General features: G+C 33.3%; 2 protein-coding genes and 1 pseudogene across 5 annotated transcripts; 1 reads left to right on the top strand and 2 right to left on the bottom strand.

Moving 5' to 3' along the window:
• Positions 1–589: 589 nt before the first annotated feature.
• LOC112018522 (malate dehydrogenase, cytoplasmic-like) lies at positions 590–3,801 on the bottom strand (annotated as a pseudogene).
• A 1,797-nt stretch (positions 3,802–5,598) lies between these two features.
• Positions 5,599–12,798, top strand: LOC112018521 (3-hydroxyisobutyryl-CoA hydrolase-like protein 1, mitochondrial). Of its 3 annotated transcripts, none has more exons than XM_065767571.1 (14): positions 5,604–5,842; positions 5,937–6,017; positions 6,563–6,631; positions 6,776–6,840; positions 7,656–7,734; positions 8,398–8,481; positions 9,340–9,424; positions 10,258–10,343; positions 10,425–10,546; positions 10,630–10,690; positions 11,606–11,704; positions 11,807–11,908; positions 11,992–12,033; positions 12,311–12,798. In XM_065767571.1, the coding sequence occupies exons 1-14, from the start codon at positions 5,702–5,704 to the stop codon at positions 12,428–12,430; spliced, it is 1,236 nt and encodes a 411-aa protein (XP_065623643.1). In that variant the 5' UTR covers positions 5,604–5,701; the 3' UTR covers positions 12,431–12,798. The 3 variants fall into 3 exon arrangements, with proteins under 3 accessions (XP_065623644.1, XP_065623643.1, XP_065623645.1); XM_065767573.1 differs by having other exon boundaries at positions 5,725–5,736; XM_065767572.1 differs by lacking the exons at positions 11,606–11,704; positions 11,807–11,908 and having other exon boundaries at positions 5,599–5,842.
• A 3,578-nt stretch (positions 12,799–16,376) lies between these two features.
• Positions 16,377–19,455, bottom strand: LOC112018527 (elongation factor G-1, mitochondrial). 2 transcript variants are annotated; one of them, XM_065767568.1, is made up of 7 exons: positions 19,364–19,455; positions 19,142–19,267; positions 18,859–18,979; positions 18,598–18,698; positions 18,447–18,507; positions 16,774–16,845; positions 16,377–16,689 (listed from the first exon to the last, which is right to left on the bottom strand). In XM_065767568.1, the coding sequence occupies exons 2-7, from the start codon at positions 19,213–19,215 to the stop codon at positions 16,585–16,587; spliced, it is 534 nt and encodes a 177-aa protein (XP_065623640.1). In that variant the 5' UTR covers positions 19,216–19,267; positions 19,364–19,455; the 3' UTR covers positions 16,377–16,584. The 2 variants fall into 2 exon arrangements, with proteins under 2 accessions (XP_065623640.1, XP_065623641.1); XM_065767569.1 differs by having other exon boundaries at positions 16,792–16,845; positions 19,364–19,454.
• Positions 19,456–19,922: the final 467 nt, after the last annotated feature.

Below are 19,922 nucleotides of genomic sequence, written 5' to 3'. Positions count from 1 at the left end.
ATATTAAGTAATGTCTTTTGCTTCCCCCTTTTCTTTTCCCAATGAGTTATGGAGAGATTTGTCATTTCAAATCTTTTGGTATTTTATAAATTTGTATTTTAATTCTAAAGTTATGAGTAATGTCTTTACTAACTATGGTTAAACATTTATAAACAGGTTCTTAAATAAATTTAAAATATTTTGTTATTAATATGAACAAAATGGGAGAGTGTTACTACTTATTACCCCAAATATATATAATAAGATCACCCTAAAAAAAAATTATCTCGCGCAATGCGTGGGTTTGCGACTAGTAATTATAAATATTCTTTCATGAATCCTCAATTATATTACTCTCAGCCCTCTTTAATCGTTACTGATTACTCGTCGGTAACTGGGAATTCTGAGCTTTACGCATGTTATTGTGATAGTCCATACTATTCCAAAAATATATCCTTGCTCTCTTCAACATCTACCTTTGTTAATACCGTTACTTAGATCTAAGAAATTATTGACAAACAACATATATTCCTGCATGCAGGTTACAGTGATTTGTAGTTTCTGAAACATTGGAAGTAAGTTCAACTCTCAAGGAAAGAAGATGTTACATTTACAACATATAGAAGCCATAGAACTTACCCTGCACAATTGACCATTTCCCTTTCTCACATTTAATAGGAAAAGAGTAAATAAGGCCAGGTGGGATCCCATAAGAACCACCAGAATACACTCCCATGGAAACCCATGTTCCCTGAATGAAAAAGCCAAAGGAAGAATTGCAAAAGATAGTAATTAAAAAAAAAAAAAAATCTAAAAGGCAAATAATTAAGGTCAGCGTGATCAAATGCTATTTGAGGTGAAAGAGAATCAACATTGGGAGTCCCAAAAACTCAATCACGCATATGATCACAAGCAGCACTTGCAGCAGAAAATGCACTTGATGCTTTTCAAGCTTTGATAATGGCTACACCATGCTATTGCATGGTGGTGATGAACTTGGTTTTTAACCTATGGCAAACAAAATTTATTTATTTAAAAAAAAAAAAAGAGATTTGTTGAGAGTGAAGTAGATTAAAAAGTGAACAAGGATGCTTAGAGATGTGAATATTGTCAACATAACTAGGTTGTTGAAGATCCTGCAAAGGGTTGCAACCTAAAATTTCAACATGCACACTACTATACCCCACCCCAACCTAAAACTTTGGAGTTTAATAATTTTTCAATGTCAAAGCCAAGTCCTAACAGGGTTCAAGACAAATTGAAGTATAATTTTTTTTTTTTGGTAAGTACAAATTCAAGTATAACAATTGTTACCATCTACACCTTAAAAATTGGGATCCTTGTGTTAGGTAATTGGCTTGTAGATACTACTTGATAGTACACCCGAAGCTATTGCCTAAAAGAAGCAAGATAATCTAAGGAGAGCCATAATTTCACTAGGTCAATTTTTTTTCATAGATGACCAATCACTACTTATTTTGAGGGGGAGAGATTGCTACTTACCAAAATCCTGAATGTTGATAACATTATGTATTTGACTTGGATACAAATTATGCAAGAACAATAATTAAATAATTAAATTTACTATCTCCTAATAGTTTAAACTTTTAGAACAAGTAGTAGTTTATTATCGTATGTGGTCTGAATTTGAACACTACGTTTCTGTACCTCCCATTTGAATAGTTTAAAGCAGTTTATCAACCTATGTTTCCAAGTAATTTAAACATGTGAAAGTGGTAACAAATAAACATGTTGGATATGTTGAGATACCAATGATCATCAGCAACATGCTCTCTGACCGGTCTCTCTCCATTTCTGTTGGTGAAAGTCGCATGATTGACATCAGGATATTGAGTTGTAGAGTGATTTCCCCAGATGATTACATTCTTGATATCACTAACATGAATCTTTAGCCTCTCAGCTATTTGGCCCAAAGCTCTGTTGTGATCAAGTCGTGTTAGGCATGTGATGTTTTTCTTTGGGATTGAAGGAGCAAATTGTTTTAAGATGAGTGCATTAGTGTTTGTTGGGTTGGCAACAACTAACACCTGCAAAATAAACATAATGAAAATGCATCAACTCAGGCAATGAAATCGATTCCAAAAATTAACTGCATAGCAATAGCACATAGACAAAATGTTTGAGAGGATTAATAAAAAAACAAATACAAATATTTTGAATTTTAAGGGTTGGCCTGAATGGTACATTTTGACTGAAGTTTCTTTTTCTTCTATTTTCAGAGTGGGAGAGGGGGATGGGGAACTAGTGATACTGTTACATATGCTTCTCCAATCTTAACAGAGAGGACAAACACTTCTCTTCAATGACTTTGAAATATTTTTCTTTCTAGTGAAATAGTATAAATCATGACATATAAAGAATATCTGACCAATTAGTCTTAAGATGTAAAGGAACCCTAGATCAGGTTGCTCAACAACAACTAAGATATAGACATTTAGATTGCATCAACAACCAAATAAGGTAACCAAAAGGCATGCTACAAAGCAATTACTACTAAACAGAAGCAATAGAGCTATGACAAAGAGTATGGACAAGAAATGATAGTGAGGCGAGGAATGTATTGGGGTATATTTTTACAAGCTAATGGTAACAGAACAAGATGATGAAATCATTAGTTTTTTACAAGCCAGTGGGTGTCTCTAAAATCTTATATCTACATACTCAAGTGCATTTACATGATCACCTTGCAATCTGCAGCAGCATGCTCCTCCAAGGCCAAAGCCTAAGCCTTGTAAATAGACACATTTGTAGACAACATATCCTTCCTCAATGTAATTTCCTTCTGTGGGCATCCACCAAGCATAACGGCAATATTGACATCTTTGCAAGCTTCAACAACGTCTGTGGTAGCAACCACACCTATTGAACCATATTCATGACACAAGTTAAGAAACCTCAGTGAAGAGAATAATTCTACCTACCTTGAATTAGCTCTCAAGATATGGGACAAATCTTTCAGAAGAGGAAAGGCAGCATCAGTCAATTCCATCCTTATCCCATTCAAGGATTCGGGCGCTTGTTCATTATCAAGCAAGTGCAGAATCACAGGCTGATCAGGACCCAGCATGATTCCCCTTGCAATCATTGGAATAATGGCATAACCTATTTGCCCCGATGAGCAAAATCAAAATTTTAAGCTACAGATATAAAAGCTTTATATTATCATGTCTAGAAGAAAGAATTGCCAACATATACAATTGAAAATCAAATACACTTGCTCCTTAACATAATTACTGACATGTAACAACAGTCATATTGCTGTAAATCAAGCTTTTCTTTCAATTTTCATTCTTTCCCACTATTTGGAAAAGACTACAATATATAATAAGATAATAATGGTTATAACAACAACAAAGCACCTAAAACTTTTAAACTTCTTTAGATTATCTACAAAAATGGCATTTAAACTAGTCACAAAGAAAACCACAGATTTAAAAGAACCTATCCATCTGTTTGTTTTCCAATCAAAAAATAGAAAAAGATGAGAATATAGAATTAAGTTATGAAAATGAAACTTCCATTGAATGCAAGACCCACTTCGAACCACCTCAACCAAGCTAAATGGTTGTGCTAGACTTAGTTGAGAGGTGCCTTTGCTTTTCTTTATCATATAATATAAGATTCATAATAAAGAATAAATAAATATTTCATTTTATTTGAAAATCATAGTGTCATTTCCCACATTTTCTAAGCTTCCAAAACAAAAGAGTATACATTGAAAATAAAGTCATATAATAAGGAAGGAATGGTATATATACCAACCGTGCCAGTGACTAGAACTGTAACTGGGATTTTTGCCATTTGAAAAGTGTGGTTCTTAAAGCTAGAGAACTAGATAGAGAGAGAAGTAGAAGTTGAAACATGGGTGATATATATAGAGAGAAAGAAAACTATGGGATGTGGAAGCAAGACGGAAGAGTGACGTGCGGTAATAAAAAATAGAGATGAGAGTGATGATCGATGATGATGAGAGAGCAACCTCCTATAGTTACAAATTGTGTCACCACCATGCAATGTGTCAACATGCTAGTTACAGATTGTGTCACCATGCACCATGCAATGGAACCTTTTCCTTAATAGCAGTGAACAAAATAGATGCAAATACACTTCCAAAACGTTTGAGATATTAACAAGTTAAAAAAAAAAAAAAAAAAATTTAAGTTCATCATTTTTTTTCTTCATATAATTAAGAATGTGATGGTACCTCAGGTTTTACTCAAGTCCTTCAAATACATTAAAGTCTACCATTTGAGTGTCCCTGGAAAAATATAAATAAACAAAATGTCAGACTCTGTAATTTTTTTGCTTTAAGATGACCGACTTGGTCTAATGATGCCTCCCTAAATAATAAGTACCAAAAAAATGTGGGGTTAGTAAAAAAAAAAAAAGTATAAATGTGGGGATTCTATTTCTTGGGATAAAGGCTAAATTTATAGACAAAAATTAAAATATATTTCTAATTTTTGCAAAAGTCTTGTAAAAATATATTATATTTTCAATTCAATGGTATACCAATATTCACATCCAATTTCATAACATGTTTGGGTATCAATTTGTGATTAAATTTCAGCATTTACATATAACACCACATGTACTTGCTTAAAAAAATAGGTGTACCAATCACAATGTAACACTTTAGTATATTGTGAATTTGAGTGTATATGTGTCTCTATACTTACTGTTTTATATCACTTATAAATTATTATGGTAATTAGGTTTGAGAGAATAACACTTCTTTGAGCTTGCTGGTTGAGGGTGTGGCTATGAGGGGGTAGTACATTGGGGTTTTATTGTCGTGGAATGAAGATTTATTGTGTTTTGCCTAATGCAAGAAGGAGTGAGGAAAGTTGGATAGCCTTACATAAGAATTATATTGACTCGAATTTTTATGGTACAGGTGTGTTTGGTAATCAATTATAAGCTAGTTTTTAGCTTAAAATATCTATTATTTGTGGTCCCAAACTATTCTTTTGTTTTTTCTTTATTTCAAAAATAATACTCCTATAAGTTTTAGTTTTTATTTTTATATATAAGATAGAAATTCTACTCTAGAATAGTCTAAATGTATATGTGTGTGAAGCTCATTCCTAGAGATTTGAACTCTGGCTCTTGCCCCTTATCCCACAAGAATTTTGTACTTGTAGAGTGATCATTGAGCTAAGAATGTAAATAAGTTTTTATTTTTTAAAAATAAACTAACTTTTAACTTTTTGTATCACATTATGCAAATAAACTATAAAAAATAATTCATTCTCAAAATGAGGGTAATTTCATCCTTTTGAAAAAGTTGTTATCACGTGTGTAGTATGCCAATACCATAATTTATTTTAAATAAAATAGTTTAGTCTAAGTCAGATATTACGTCAATACTCTGTTAACCAGGTGAAATAAAACTGTCATTGACTAAAGGACGTAAAAAAGAATGTTTTGCAAAGTTTAAAGTTGAAAAATAAATATTTTAAAATTTAGGGATAAAAAAATCTTTTAACTAAAAGTTTAAGGATAAAAATAATATTTTAGCATTTTTCTTCTACTTCTATTCTTCTCATTGTTTTTTAATTTTTTTTCCTCAGAATTGTTTATTATCAATTTATCACTAAAGGATTCTCAAAAAAAAAAAAAAAAAAAAAATTATCACTAGAGAGTAGAGAGCTTGGGTTGTGCTGTGTTGGAGCAGAATTTGAAAGAGTGGGTGAGCTAAATGATGCAGAGGTTAAAGGCAGCCTTGTTGCAAAGGTGCAACAATCTTCACATTCACAGTCTTCGTTTCCTCAACCAATACCACACAAGGAATCTCTATTCTCTTCCGGACACTGCTATTACCGATGAACTTGACAACCAAGTCAATTTCAACTTTCAAGAACGCCCTTTTGTCTATTCTCTTTCTTTAACCCCCTACACACTAACTCTCTTTCTCTCTCTGTCTCTCTCTACAGGTATTGGTTGAGGGCAAAGCTTGGTCTAGAGCAACTATTCTGAACAGGCCTTCTGTGCTCAATTGTCTTAGTACTGCAATGGTGTGTTTTTTACTAGATACTCTGTGTGTGTTTGTGTCTATGGCTATTGGGTTGGTACCCAATTTGTAAGATTGGCTCAGTTGAAAGATTTGTTATCTGGGTCTTTGTTTTTATGGTGTTTGGTTGAGAATCATTATGTGTAATTGGGTTGACACCAATTGTGTAATATTCTGTATCTGTGTTGTTATATACCCTCCACTTGGTTCAATTGAAAACCACCTTACTTGGGTTATTGTTGTTATCATGTTTAAATTGACAACTATTATTATGCATATTTATATCGCTTGAGTTTGCTTTGACTAAAGCTAGAGACACACCTAAATTCACAACTTGTTGAGGTGGCAAATTATGATTTGTACATTACAACTTGCAAGCTCAACTGTTTTGAAAAAAGTTGTGGACTTTATTGTGCAAGTAGACTTATTGTTTTTCTCCCTAGTGGCTAAAATTTATATTCTTTGATTTTGTTATATGGGTTTGTGTTGTTCTGTATTACCAACTAAAAACATTTATCTGTCTTTTAATGAGTTGTCTTTGGTTTCTAGGGGGCTAGATTGCAAAAGTTGTATACATCTTGGGAAAATAATCCAGATATTGGATTTGTGGCAATGAAGGTAAAAAAAAAACATCTATGCTGTTATCAGATATTGGATTCATTTACATGCAATATTTCTAGTGGGAAAGATAAATTATAGTTGTGATTATTTTTTGCTCAAGAACTAGTTAAAAACTTAAACAGTGTTTTGCATTCTCTGAAGGGCAGTGGCAAGGCATTTTGTGCTGGCGGAGATATTGTGACACTTTTATCATATGATAAACGCAGGTAATAGACTCATCTTACTTCTGCTTTTAAGATTTAGCTGGAAAAGGTCATTTACTTAAAAGTTAATTTTTATTGCGAACTAATTATTTTTCTTCATTGTATATGATCTAGAGAAAGCTAGGCTAGCTAGCCTTAATTATAGGGAGATGAGATAGGATTGTGGGATGCAGTTATTAGCACTTAGCAGTAAACCTAAGCTGGAACTATAGAGAATATTTAGTGGTAATGGGATCTTCTTTGTCCAAATAAAAGATGCCAAATTTGTTTGTCGCTTTGTTTCAGAGGAAATTGAGGAAGTCTTAAGATTAGGATAAGCAAGAGTAAGATAGCCAAAAGCCTTGTAATTCAACTGGTTGTCACTTCTTAGTGTTTCCAGCAGAGACATCGAGGGTTCAAATCTTCCCTCCCCCATCTATCTAATTATAAATAAATAAAAATGGATAAGCAAGAGTAAGATAGCGTATTAGTAAATGTAGCTTTATTAAATAAAAAATTAGAAATGAGGTGACAATATTAGTATTAAATGACCCATAGATACATGGATCTCAGAATTTGTTTCTTTACACAACCTTGGATTGATCTTTGCATAAGAATTGAGAGTTTGAACATATTCCCAGTGTTTACGGTATAAGAGTGGGATCAATAAAGTATGGAGGTGCATCCAGAATGTTTTGTGATGGTCAGTCATTGATAAAGCTAAAGAAAACTTTATACTTAAGTACTTCACAAATCTTTAAGTTGCTAATCTTTGTTATGGAGTTGGTGCTTGTTTTTTCACTAGAATCATCCATTAACCATTGTCTAACTCTATGCAGGGAAATGGAAGATTGTAAGGAATTTTTTAGAACGTTATATACTTACATATACATTTTAGGTACATATTTGAAGCCACATGTAAGTTTTATTTTTCTTTCTTTCTTTTTTTAAGCATAGTGGTTAATATATTGGGGGCTCTTATGTTTGGAGTGTTATATTACCATCAATATAGCTTTGATATGGTCATTTATGGAGAGTTTTCTTTGAGATACTTGGTTTTGTTATGGCTAAGAGTCTTGTGGCTCAGCTAGCTCCTCCTAGTGTTTCCAACTAAGACGTCCAAGGTTCAATTTCCCCCTCTCTCAACTATCAATTTATCAAAAGATACTTGGTTTTGTGACTATATTGATCTTTGGCTCCTATTCTAGCACTGAACAATTTTCTTTACACTCTTACTAGTTACCACCATATTTTGACATTCCTCTTATTTTTATTTTATCCTTCCTTCTGCTAGCATACTTGGATTTTCTAAATTTTCCCAAAAGGTTTTGAATTTTTTCCCCCTGCTGTACTTATGTTAAAGAAGTCACTGAGTTCTGGTTTAGGGAACTATGGTATCTACTCAAAAGTCTCAGATCTGTTTCTTTTTTTATTATTATTTTTTTCCCTTTCATGTGGGGATGATTTTTATTAGCCCCAAGTCCCTATGGTAGAATGTTGGACATTAACTTTCTGTTTATTATAACTACATTAGCCAGAACCCAGTATACTCATGGTAGTGTGATAATAATCTCTATGTAGGTGGCTCTTTTGAATGGAATTACTATGGGTGGTGGGGCTGGAGTTTCAATCCCTGGGATGTTTAGGGTTGCAACTGATAAAACTGTATGTAGCAACTTCGCATTTACTTTTGTCCTTTTCTTCTCTTATCTTTTGTTTTTTTTTTTTTTGAGAAACTTTTCTTTTCTTATCTAGTTGTTGGTTTTGATGATTGTTTTGAATTTTTTTCCTTACTGACTTTCTTTTGTGGAAGAAAGTTTTTAATTATTTTACACCCTCTAAATTAGACTAATTATTTAATATCGTTAAAGGAAGTTTATTTTTGTAACTTAAATTTGTCGTGCATTAGGGTGGATTTGGTTTGTTGACTTATAACTGAATGCTCAATTTTATTAGATAATTGAGGAGTATGATCTTCTACTTTCATTAACATACACTTATTGTCATGACCCAAGGAAGCACTAGCCACATCTATGCTATACCCTAAAAAGATTAGTCAAGTTACAATTGGGGTTGCTTGTGATCTCCAATATAGCCCAAGCTTGGTAACACCCGATGTATGGCATAACACACGTCCGCACAACAAATACCTATCCAATCCACATAATTTGAGTATCACAATCTTTCCACTCTAACACTATTTGTATCGACTCAAGTAAGTGCTAGCCAAATCTATGCTATACCCCAAAAGGAATAGTCGGGTTACAATTGGGGTTCTTCATAATCCATATATAGCCTAGTTCAACCTAGTAAACACTCGATATGGGACTTAGCACTTGTACACATTACACACCCTTATCCAATCCATGTAATCTAGGAATGAAACTATATGTTTCATTCTTTTTGCATATTTATGTGATGGGAAAAATAGTGTTGGATTTCTTATTTGTTTCAGATTCCTTAGTTGCTATACATCATTTGCTTAGACAGGTTCAAAAATAATTTATTTCTTACAATTCACAGGTTTTTGCTACTTCTGAAACTCTAATTGGTTTCCACCTTGATGCTGGCGCATTGTTTTTCCTCTCACATCTACCTGGTCACCTAGGTATGCCTGTTGTGCACTGTAGTTTTTCACGTGTAGTCAAAATTGTCACTGAATTTCTTGTACATGGTTTTGTTGATTTGGACTATTTCTAGTTCTTGCATAAGTCTGATAAAAACATCATGTAAAGCATTTTTTTTGCGATGAACATTCTGCCCTAATGTGAATTTACCTCAATCTTTTATGATTTTCTTGTAATGTTGCATTGGAAGAAATTTAAGGGATGTATGAACGTGAAATTTTTAAAAGGCCTCTAAAATTAAAATCAAATCACTTAGATTTTCATAGGAATGGAGTGAATGTGGGAATGAGGTGCGTCTGCAAAATATTTTTATTTTGAAGTATGCTTCTCATCTCTAGAAGGACACAGTGGCAGTTGGTTCAGCAATGTTCTTTATACAAATTGCATTAGGACTCTTGTCATGAATTTGTTGTTTATATGTTGGATAACAAGCTCTAGCAAATTGCTTTAAAAGTTCTGTAGTCTAAAATTTGTGTTGAGGCACTGTTATGGCTGCTGGTAGTTGACATATGGGGAGTTGCATTTGGTTTCATTGCACCATAAGATGTCACTTCCTCTGTGACCATTATACTGAAAGTAGATGCTACAATGACAAATATTCTAATGCTAAAGTTTACTTTGGATAGCTAGGTGACTTTATTCAATGTTGTTTTCCGAGCAACTTGTGGGGTTAACTTGACCCTTTCAAGCAATGTTGACAATGTAATTGGGTCTTGATAAATGAGAAACCAATTAGTAGGATGAATCATTGATGACACCTGTATTTGCTTCTCAATTAAATTCTTATATAGTTTGTATCTTTTCTTTTTTGCAGGGGAGTACTTGGGTCTCACAGGACAAAAACTTGATGGAGCAGAAATGGTTTCTTGTGGGCTTGCTACACACTATGCGCATAGCTCAGTTAAGATTGTTGGACCCTTTCTTTGTTTCAATCATCTTTCTTGTTTATATAACATAGTATTGCCTCCTTTTTTTCCACAGAAGCTTGCATTAATTGAAGAACAACTTGGGCAATTGGATACTGATGATCCTTCTGTCATTGAAACTTCTTTAGAAAAATATAGTGACCTTGTCCATCTAGATAATATAAGTGTACTTCACAGGTATGTCTATTATACCCTCAGGTGTGTGAGTATTTACGTAGCAGATATAAATGCTAATCTATTTATTATGCAATTTTGTCTAGGATTGAAATAATTGATAAATGTTTCAGCCATGACACAGTTGAAGAAATTATCGATGCCTCGGTAAGAGCATGTTGATTTGCATATTTCTTTTTATTTTAGAACTATTATGTATTAAACCCATTGCAATATAACAGATTTCCATGATACTTTGTATGGAACAAAATGTTCAACATGCCTGATTTCATACTCAGATCTCTTTCTTTTATTTTTAAAATTGATGGTACAAAAAAAAAAAAAAAAAAAAAAAAAAATCTTAGGCATGAGAAACCATATTGCTGGAGAAAAGGAAATTAAATGAAAAAATATCTATACCAACTCTTACTTGGAGAATTGTATCATTTTTAAAACTTTTTGCTTCATCAAGGAGACACTTTTCAATTAGCCGATTTGAGTACCCTGTAGATGCTTCCTATCATCTTCATCTTTACAAGTGGCTAGAATGACTGAAGCAGCCATATAGCCAAAATCATTTTATTGAATTTAAAAAATACAACTTAACAGAATTATGATGAATGTCTTTAGCTACCTCACAGTTGATTGGAAGGTAATTTTGTAGGGATACATTTTATATACAGATAATGGAATTGCTAATGAGCCCTTGCTCAAATGACACTTCTTAACTTAAGAATGGGATGGAGGCTAAGGTCAGGGGTTCAAGACCAACCCAAAGCATGTGTAAAAATAAATAAATAAATAAAGAAAAAAATACAAATAATGGAAGTGTGTCTTGAATTGGTTGCTTCTTCCTTTTGACTTTTTGGACCATATCTATATATAGTGTGTGTTGAGTCTCTTAAGTACTAACCTAAAGGTTGGACTGTATGAGTCATAATTGTTGCATACTAGCGTTACCATCTTTATGGTAATAAAATGAAACAAAATATGTGGGTATTTCTCTAAATTGTTACTCCCTATACTTTTCTGGATGAACCTTGTGAGTTGTGATTGCATTTTTAAATTAAACAATTCTCTCAGGAGAGTGAGACAAGTAAAACAAATGATGCATGGTGCATTTCCACCCTAAGGAGACTTAAGGAAGCTTCACCATTAGGCTTGAAGGTTTCTTTGAAATCTGTGAGTCCTTGATACTCAGAACTGGGCCTTTTTTCCCTTGTCCCCTCCTCCTCCCCCTTTAAGAAACTATTGCATTACGACCTAACCACCATACTGGCTCAGATACGAGAAGGTAGATTTCAGACCCTTGATCAGTGCTTGATACGTGAGTACCAAATGTCACTGCAAGGGATATCTAATCAGATTTCTAGAGATTTTTGTGAGGTATACATTCTCCTAATTATCTTCTTAATAAAACAAATCCTCATTATCCTAGTTACTTACTTTTTTTCTATACTTTTCTAAAGGGTGTTCGGGCACGAATGGTAGACAAGGACTTGGCACCAAAGGTATCATCAGCTTATGTTATCAGCCTTTTGGACAAGTGGGGTAGCAATATTGAAAATATTGCATTTAAGAATCCAATCTAAAATTTTTTTTTTTTTTTTTTTTAAAAAAAAAAACAAAGCAAGTTGATGTAAGAGGAGAAGGTACTGTGGAAGACTGAGGTTCTATCATTGATAATCAGATTTGTCGGTGGCAATATTGCGAATCTACTTTTATTATTAGTAGATAACTGTCCATCGATTACACTTAAATTGTTGAATTGTCATGTTTTATTTGCAGTGGAATCCTCCGAGCTTGGAACAAGTGTCCAAAGACATGGTAGAGCACTATTTTTCACCACTTAGCAAATTTGAGCCTGATCTGGAGCTACCCACAGAACTGCGAGAAGCATTCACATAATTAATCAAATTGCAACAATTTTGCTTAATTAATGGAAGAAGCCAAAGGTATTTTGGATGAATCTGCCGGGATTGTAGCCTTTCATCGTTGGCAATTATCAATACAAAGGGAAGAACTAACCCATTATTTTGTAGCTTATTGTTGACCTTGGAATGAAAGAAAAGTAAAAGAAATAAATAAATAAATAAAGTTGTAGATTTTGTTTGGACTAGTGGATGTGGCCCACAAAGAACATCACAATTACACAAGAAACTCTAATCCGAGTATGTTTCTAGCTTTAAGACTGGTAATTTTGGATTTGTTGTCACGGATCTTTTTTGTGACAGAAGAATGTACCTCATTGAACAGGGACTAGATTGAATTCCGCAGTGTTGAACATTTCTTGAAGTAATAGTGGATTACTAGGGATGGGACAATTGAAAAAAAAAAAAAAAAAAAAAAAAAATCAGCCCTGCTGTTTGGTTAGTGCCAAAATTCTTCAATATTAAAGAAAAAAAAAAAAAAAGCTCTTTATAGTTTCTTTTAAGTGGTTTCTATCCGGTATTGTATAAATTTGTTTTAGAAGTTGATGGATACAATCTTAATTTTTGTCAAGTTTCTTAGAAGTGCATCACGCTTTTTGGATGAATTTTTCCCACTTGGAATTTGTTGAATATAATATGGGAAACATATCATTTGGGTTCTACAACTATTTTGCTCCTGAGGAAATTTTCTTGAGGTTAGGCTGTAATTTTTATAATTGTAATTGTCTTATCAAAGTTGGTGCTAAATTTGATGTCTAAACTTCTTGAATATTTGCAGTTTTATTTTAGCCTCATTTTATTTTTCTCTTTTAGGATAAATTAGCTTCATTTGATCTAAGTTATAGCTTCGTTTGATCTATTTCTTCTCAGATGAAGAAGTTTTAAGACAAAGAACATGAAGCTGACAACAACCAAGTTGCCTTCTCCCCCAAATTTCTTACAAGGATATTCTCATCATTCTCTTTTTAACTTTCTTTTTTTGGCTAATATTTTGTATCCATCACAAGGGATGTTACCAACCACTTTAGTTGCTTATAATATACTTGAAAGAAATATATTTGTAAGAAGCATATTGTTTTGGAAATTATAGTTTTTATTTTTTGATAAGTGTTTTGGAAATTATAGTTGTAATTATACTTTCTAAACCTATTTATTTTTATCTATTTCTAATTAATTATTGTTATTAAAATTCTATCAAATATCTCCTCATTATCAATAATTTAAGTTGCTACATTCTTTGAGCCAGTTTTTTTTTTCCCCCAAAAATTTAGCTTATTAGTTATTGATGCAGTTCATAAATATACTATAATTCAATCATATATAAATTTGATTGTGATAGTTATCTATGTATTTAATTTGAAATTCATACTAGGTATTATTTATCACATGTTGCTTCTCTTTATAATTTGGTTCCTTATGTTCTTTTTATTTCGTTGTTTACAAGTTCTTTGAGGGCTTCTTTTTTTAATTATTTTTCCTGGGGTTGTGATGTAAAGGTCAAAGAGTTCACAAATCACAGTGATTGAGGCATGTAATTGCGTTACAATGAATATCATAATTTAATGGTAAGTTTGATTTTTTAATATATATATATATATATGTAAAGTTGTTATTTATAACTATGTATTTTGTTGGCTTTTATTCCGTGCCAAATTTGATTGTAATTATTATCAATCGTTTATACCCTGTATCTATTGTGGGATTTGTTGTAAGGGTTGTGTGATAGAGAGAGAGTGTGAAGACTCAAGCATTTGAAGGAGGAAGAATTCTCGCAAGTATGTCGCGACCTAGCTTCCCTCGAAGTGAAACATGTGCCCTGCACATGCTGGAATGCGAAGAGTCAGGCCAGGTGGAGACAGCTGTGTCTCGCGAGTATCTCGCGGGTAAGGCCTTCCCGCGAGAGACCCGCGAGGCAACCTGTTCTGCCAGCCTGTACTGAATGACTCACACTTTTTGTGCCTATCCTATATATACCCTCATTACCCACAAATGTTGAGGGATGCTTCAGAGAGAAAAACCCTAGCCAAACACATTGTGAATTAGAGATTGTCATCCCCACCTTTCTCAATACACTTGCTTGTGGTATCTCCTCAACCCTTCCCTCTCCATTTCCACACCATTGAGAGGTTGATAGCCCAAACACTTACCACACCCTTTGAGAGTGTTGTGTGACGTTTTGGTGCTGTTGGAAAGCATTGGAAGAAGCCTGGAATGGCAGATGCAACATGGAGCTTGTTGCGGGATCCGGGGTGCTAGACAAGACACGGTTCCGAGAAGCCTTGTTGGAGTAGGAGCTTGGAGGGCTTAGGTACATCGGGTAGATTAGGCTTGGAGGGTCTCTTGCTAACCCATGTATCCCAACTGATTGTCTAGTGGATCGATTTCCGCTTGGAGGGCGGCGAAGAGGTTTTTCGCCGAGTTCTTCGGTTCCCTCTTCGAGAACACGCCTCGGTGTTTTATGTGTTTGCATCCTTCTTCCCTACTCTTGTTTATTCCATTATACTGCTGTGTTGCTTAGTTTATAGATTAGAGTAGCTTACTTGTTCATCCGCTCGCATTTACACTATTCCGCACTTTGTATTAAGTTTTGTGTAAAATTTATCGAGCCGTAATTTTAATTGGGGGGTCCAAATAGCTCTTGTGTTTTCAATACATTTTTGAGCTTTCAATATATATATATATATATATATTTGAACATGTAAAAAATATATATTCGAATATGTAATAGAATGCAAACTTGGCAAAGAAACAGGAAATTAGGAATAATGGGCATTTTGTTACTTATGGTAAGCTCTTTTGTAGCAGGCATTATTCTTTTGATTGACAATTTCTACTTGAGCATAATTTGGTTTTAATGCTCATTTGAGAAATTTGTAATTTGCAAATTCTGTTAAATAGCTTACTTGCTGCAAGTATTTTGATCTCTTTTAATTTCTATGTTTTGTGTCATACTATTTTCAATCTTAATGCAATTTTCAATCTTAGGTTGTTTAAGTTAGACTAATAGAACCACAAAAATGCAAGAGTTAGGGAGAGAAAAAAGAAGTAGCTGCTTTGTTTTTGGAAGGGACTGTGTTATTTTTTAGTCTGTTTTGGGTTAGATTTTTGGGCTTTTAGGTATGAGAGCTACTTATGGGACAATCAATAATGGTATTGGTGTGGTGTTGATGGGTATGATGAGGCCTGAAATGAAGATGAAGTGCATTGTCCCAATTGTTATGGCTAGAATGCTTGGTTATGCACATTTTGATTGGTATGCCAATTGATATTATTGGTGATGCTGGTGTTAGGTAAGTTTATAGATTTTTATTTTTGTATTTTTAGTTTTATACAAGTATACTAAATTGTGCATTCAGTTTTTGGGTGGGCTTGCTATTTGGGGTTGGTTTTTAAAGTTAATTGTTGCTCATGCTTCAGTTTCAAACCACCTATTAATTCATTTGCTTAGTTACATCTTGATTCAATTTACATAGGTAGTTTACATTTGTTCTAGAGTTCACTTTTGGCGTTGACTCCACTAATTCTAACTTCTAACTCTGTCATTTGCGTTTGGATCTAGCATGCAGTTAACAATTTAAAGTTGTTTTACTTAGATGAGCTTGGCTCATTGGTGTGGTAAGCTTGACATATTAACATGGAAATTGGAAATTGAAGAGTAAAAAAACAAAATGTTTTCAAAGTATGTGCAGTGAGTTAAGGCTATGTTTTATCTCTATAAACCCAAAACTTATTATTAAAAAAAAAAAAAAATCACCCCAACATGAAAGGGCTTTAATTTTTGGTTAATTTGCTTTGGGTTGGTGCCTGTGTGTTTTCAAGGGCATATGATGCTCACTATGTGCTTGATATTTTGTTTCTAGATGGACACTATTGTAACATATGATATATATTTTTTAAATTCTATAAAAGATAATTGGAGTTGATTTTAAATGGAGTGATATTGTATTTTATAGATAGCATTCTTGCAAGTAGGACAAATGAGGGGCTGTACAACATGCCCTTGATGAATTTTGAATTTTAATATATTGTTATATTAAGTTGATTGTTTTCTAATTCATAAAATGATTTCGCGCATTGCGCGGGTTAAATGCTAGTTAATATAAGGGCAAATGCTTCAATTGAAATTCCCAACTACTCAATTGGTTTTGTGCCCTTGTAAGTATTAACTAATTGTGTCTGAACGTCATTAGAAACAGCTGAATGCTCTTTGTATTCCATTGTAAATTCACCCTTTCCCTGCACGGATAGGGACAAAGAGGTCAACAAGACAATTCTAGACAATTCAACTGGGAAACAAGTAAAGCAAAGATTTTCATTTACAATAGTGTTCTGCTTTACTTGTGTCATTGAACGAAGAGATGTTGAGTACCCAAGCATGTTGTTCGGAGGGACCTGGGAAGACAACAAAATGACTTCTGAGAAACATTTTTTATTTTTTGATAAGGAGTTCTGAGAAACATATGACTACTGAAACCAAAGAATTCAACAGCGTAATAAATTTTGACAATTTGGCATGATGGCAGACTGATTTGCACTAGTTTTTTGCTAGCATAACAATCAAATGTTTTGAATTTGGAAATTCCTCAAATAAATCATCATATTAGCAAAGTTCTCATTGCTCTAAAATAAATCATCAGCTTTAGACATCAATATGGATGTTCGTAGGAAATAATAGGTTTTGTGGACTGATCAGATGCTACCATTCCATGCAAAAATTAAACATTGATTACAGTTAATAGGATGTAAGATAGGAATTAGAAACATAGCAGCAGAAAAAATTTATGTAGTTGACTCATAGGAATTCATAAAAATGTCATTAACGAAGTTAGTGCAGAACTTTTTGCGAAAAGATAGCTGGAAAGTAACTGGAATTACATTATTACATTTTTAAAAAAAAAATTTGATCAGTGGAATACATGATTACTTGATGCCAGACTCATAAAGCACGGTATATAACATCCATATGCTACAGAGAAAGATAGACCAGATGTCTGAGAAAAGGCCAAGACATTATTGTTTATTTTGAAATTTAAAAACCAATCACAGAAACTATTTCCTCTATTCATTTAAGACAAATTTTTTGATATTCAACGGGAAACAAGAACAGATTTTCATGGCATGCAATTTTGAGGACCAAGGTTCCTTAGGAGGTAGATTTTTTTAGCTTGGACTGTGGCTCATGGAAAAATTCTTCGCAAGTGCAAGAATATCATTGCTAATTAGTGTTGTGTGCAAAGGGGCTGGGGAGTCAATCAATCAACTCTTTCTGCATTGCACTATTTCTTGGGAGCTTTGGTCTCTCGTTTCTGCTTTATTTGGAGTCTCTCGGTTCATGCTAAACTCACTGAATGATTTGTTAGCGTGATGGAGATGGAGCTTTAAGGTTCATCATAGTTCTGTTGTATGGAATTCTATCCTAATACGTTTGGTGTGGTGTTCTTGGATGAGTGTAATTCTAGGATGTTTGATAATATAGAGGCTTAATTGCTTCAATAAAAAATCCAATTTCTTAGGTCCTTGTTTGATAGGTTGAATATGTATTCCCCCGTGTACCAGAGGTTTGCCCCTTTTTTTCCAAAGAATTCACTATTTTTTTTATAAAAAACAAAAAATAAAAAATCAATATCAAAATCTAGATATTCCAAGGAATCTTGATATTCCCTTTCTTCTTGTACATAATTTTTTTGTTTTTCTTTTCTGTTGCTTGTACAATTTTTTTCTGGCTACTTCATTTCTTTAATGAAGTAGTAGTCTTCTTTTAATAAAATTTTTCTTACTTGTAAAAAAAATAAAAAGCAGGAGAAACCCAAGCATTGAGGTTTTGCAGTAATTAAACAAAACTCTGCTAGTAATTTCTTGAAAAAAATGCAAGTCACGCACAAATATGCATACATAAAAAAACAACCAAGCCTTAGTCCCAAATTTTTAGGGACAAATATGCATACATAAGTTATATATATACATATATATAAAAGAAAAAGAAAAAAGCTTACATGGGCAGTAATCACAGAATCATCTCCATCATGGTCATTTCTGACAATAACACCTTTTCTCCTATCATGTGATAAATGCACAGAAATAATCAGACAAAAGCATTAGAAAATCTTTATGATATTCTGGTTTAAAAAAAAAAAAAAAACTCACTTGTTGATATCACCAGCAACAGTGCCCTGAAATTCAGTTGGAACTTTCAACTCCACCATCATGACAGGCTCCAAAATTTCCGGTCTGGCAGCTGTATAGCACTGTTTCAAAAAATTGAAATATAAATGCATGGAAGTAAAAGAAATCCTAGTAATTAGGTTATACTATAATTAAAAGGCTAAGAATTGCCCAAATCGCCAAGAGACAATTTAAATCCATTTTACAGGGAATTACACCCTGAACACAGGATTTGAGAATAACCTGTTTAAATGCATATATTGCGGCTAACTTGAATGCAAGTTCACTGGAATCCACAGAATGGGAAGCAACATTTGTTAAAACAACACGAAGATGTTCGACTGGATGTCCAATTAGTGAACCCCTGTACATGGAAGAACAAACATTATACCAATTCATATTCACAATGAAACTAGGCCATGGTATGATATAAGATCATAATACTTTCTAAAAAAAATAAAAAGCTAAGATGACCATAATACTTTGAAAAACTCATGCAATATTATAATAACATGATGCTACTCACGAATTCGCTGCTTCTTTAAAACCTTTCTCCATTGCCGGGATAAAGTTTGATGGTATAGCTAGCCCAACAATCATGTTATCAAATTCAAACTTAGTTGATGACCCTTGAGGAAGTGGTTTGATATATCTGCAGTATACAAAATAAAAGATAATACATAACTAAACCGTGGGGAAAAGCAATATTGTGATTCTTTTTTCAAGGTAAATTTGTTGTATTAACTACCATTTGCTAGACAAATAATCATATGGTTCTTGATATTTGCTTCCTTTATTAAAAAACTAAGCCTAAAGGTTTGATGGAGAATGAATGAATTATTGTGTATTTATTTTGATTAATTAAATTGTACAAAGCCACTCTGTTTCGTAACTAACACGCTAACAGTAATAACACGTTGATGGTTACTGTGCTAACTAATCAAGTAATAACACGTAGCCATTAACATAACAAACGGAGCACAAGAAATTACAACTATGACTATACACGACTTGTAGCTTTATAATCAATTGTTGTGAACAACAACCAACACAGAATAGTTGACACAGTTATACGACTTCTCATTTTTCTTCTGATTTTTGTGCTTTCATTTTGCTGTGATGTTGTGTGGTTGGCTAAAATTCCCTTTTTCTAATTCATGAGCGAATGACAAAAGCTAGTCTCTAAGAGTGCCTAGTCTCTAAGAGTGCTCAACACAGCAGCATGTATGCCGCTTGTTTTTGTTTGGCTCCTTTGTTGTGCAACTCATAATATATATGGTTTTTCTGATATAAAATTGGCCATTCAT

The sequence above is a fragment of the Quercus suber genome, unplaced genomic scaffold (genome assembly GCF_002906115.3).
Source record: "Quercus suber isolate HL8 unplaced genomic scaffold, Cork oak 2.0 scaffold_824, whole genome shotgun sequence".
NCBI classification, from domain to species: domain Eukaryota; kingdom Viridiplantae; phylum Streptophyta; class Magnoliopsida; order Fagales; family Fagaceae; genus Quercus; species Quercus suber.
The sequence above is the reverse complement of the archived record's forward strand: the minus strand, read 5'-3'. Positions and strand labels throughout refer to the sequence as shown.

Bases quoted from the DNA above. Each gene is read 5' to 3' on its own strand.
- LOC112018527 (XM_065767568.1), bottom strand. From the start codon at position 19,215: ATGATTGTTGGGCTAGCTATACCATCAAACTTTATCCCGGCAATGGAG. The intron at 16,846-18,446 runs GTAAGCTTTTTT...TTGTCTTCCCAG, and splicing joins ATTCTGTGATTACTGCCCAT to GTCCCTCCGAACAACATGCT. The intron at 16,690-16,773 runs GTAAATGAAAAT...CTATCCGTGCAG, and splicing joins AAGTAAAGCAGAACACTATT to GGAAAGGGTGAATTTACAAT.
- LOC112018521 (XM_065767571.1), top strand. From the start codon at position 5,702: ATGATGCAGAGGTTAAAGGCAGCCTTGTTGCAAAGGTGCAACAATCTT. The intron at 10,344-10,424 runs GTTAAGATTGTT...TTTTTTCCACAG, and splicing joins CACACTATGCGCATAGCTCA to AAGCTTGCATTAATTGAAGA. The intron at 10,547-10,629 runs GTATGTCTATTA...AATTTTGTCTAG, and splicing joins AATATAAGTGTACTTCACAG to GATTGAAATAATTGATAAAT.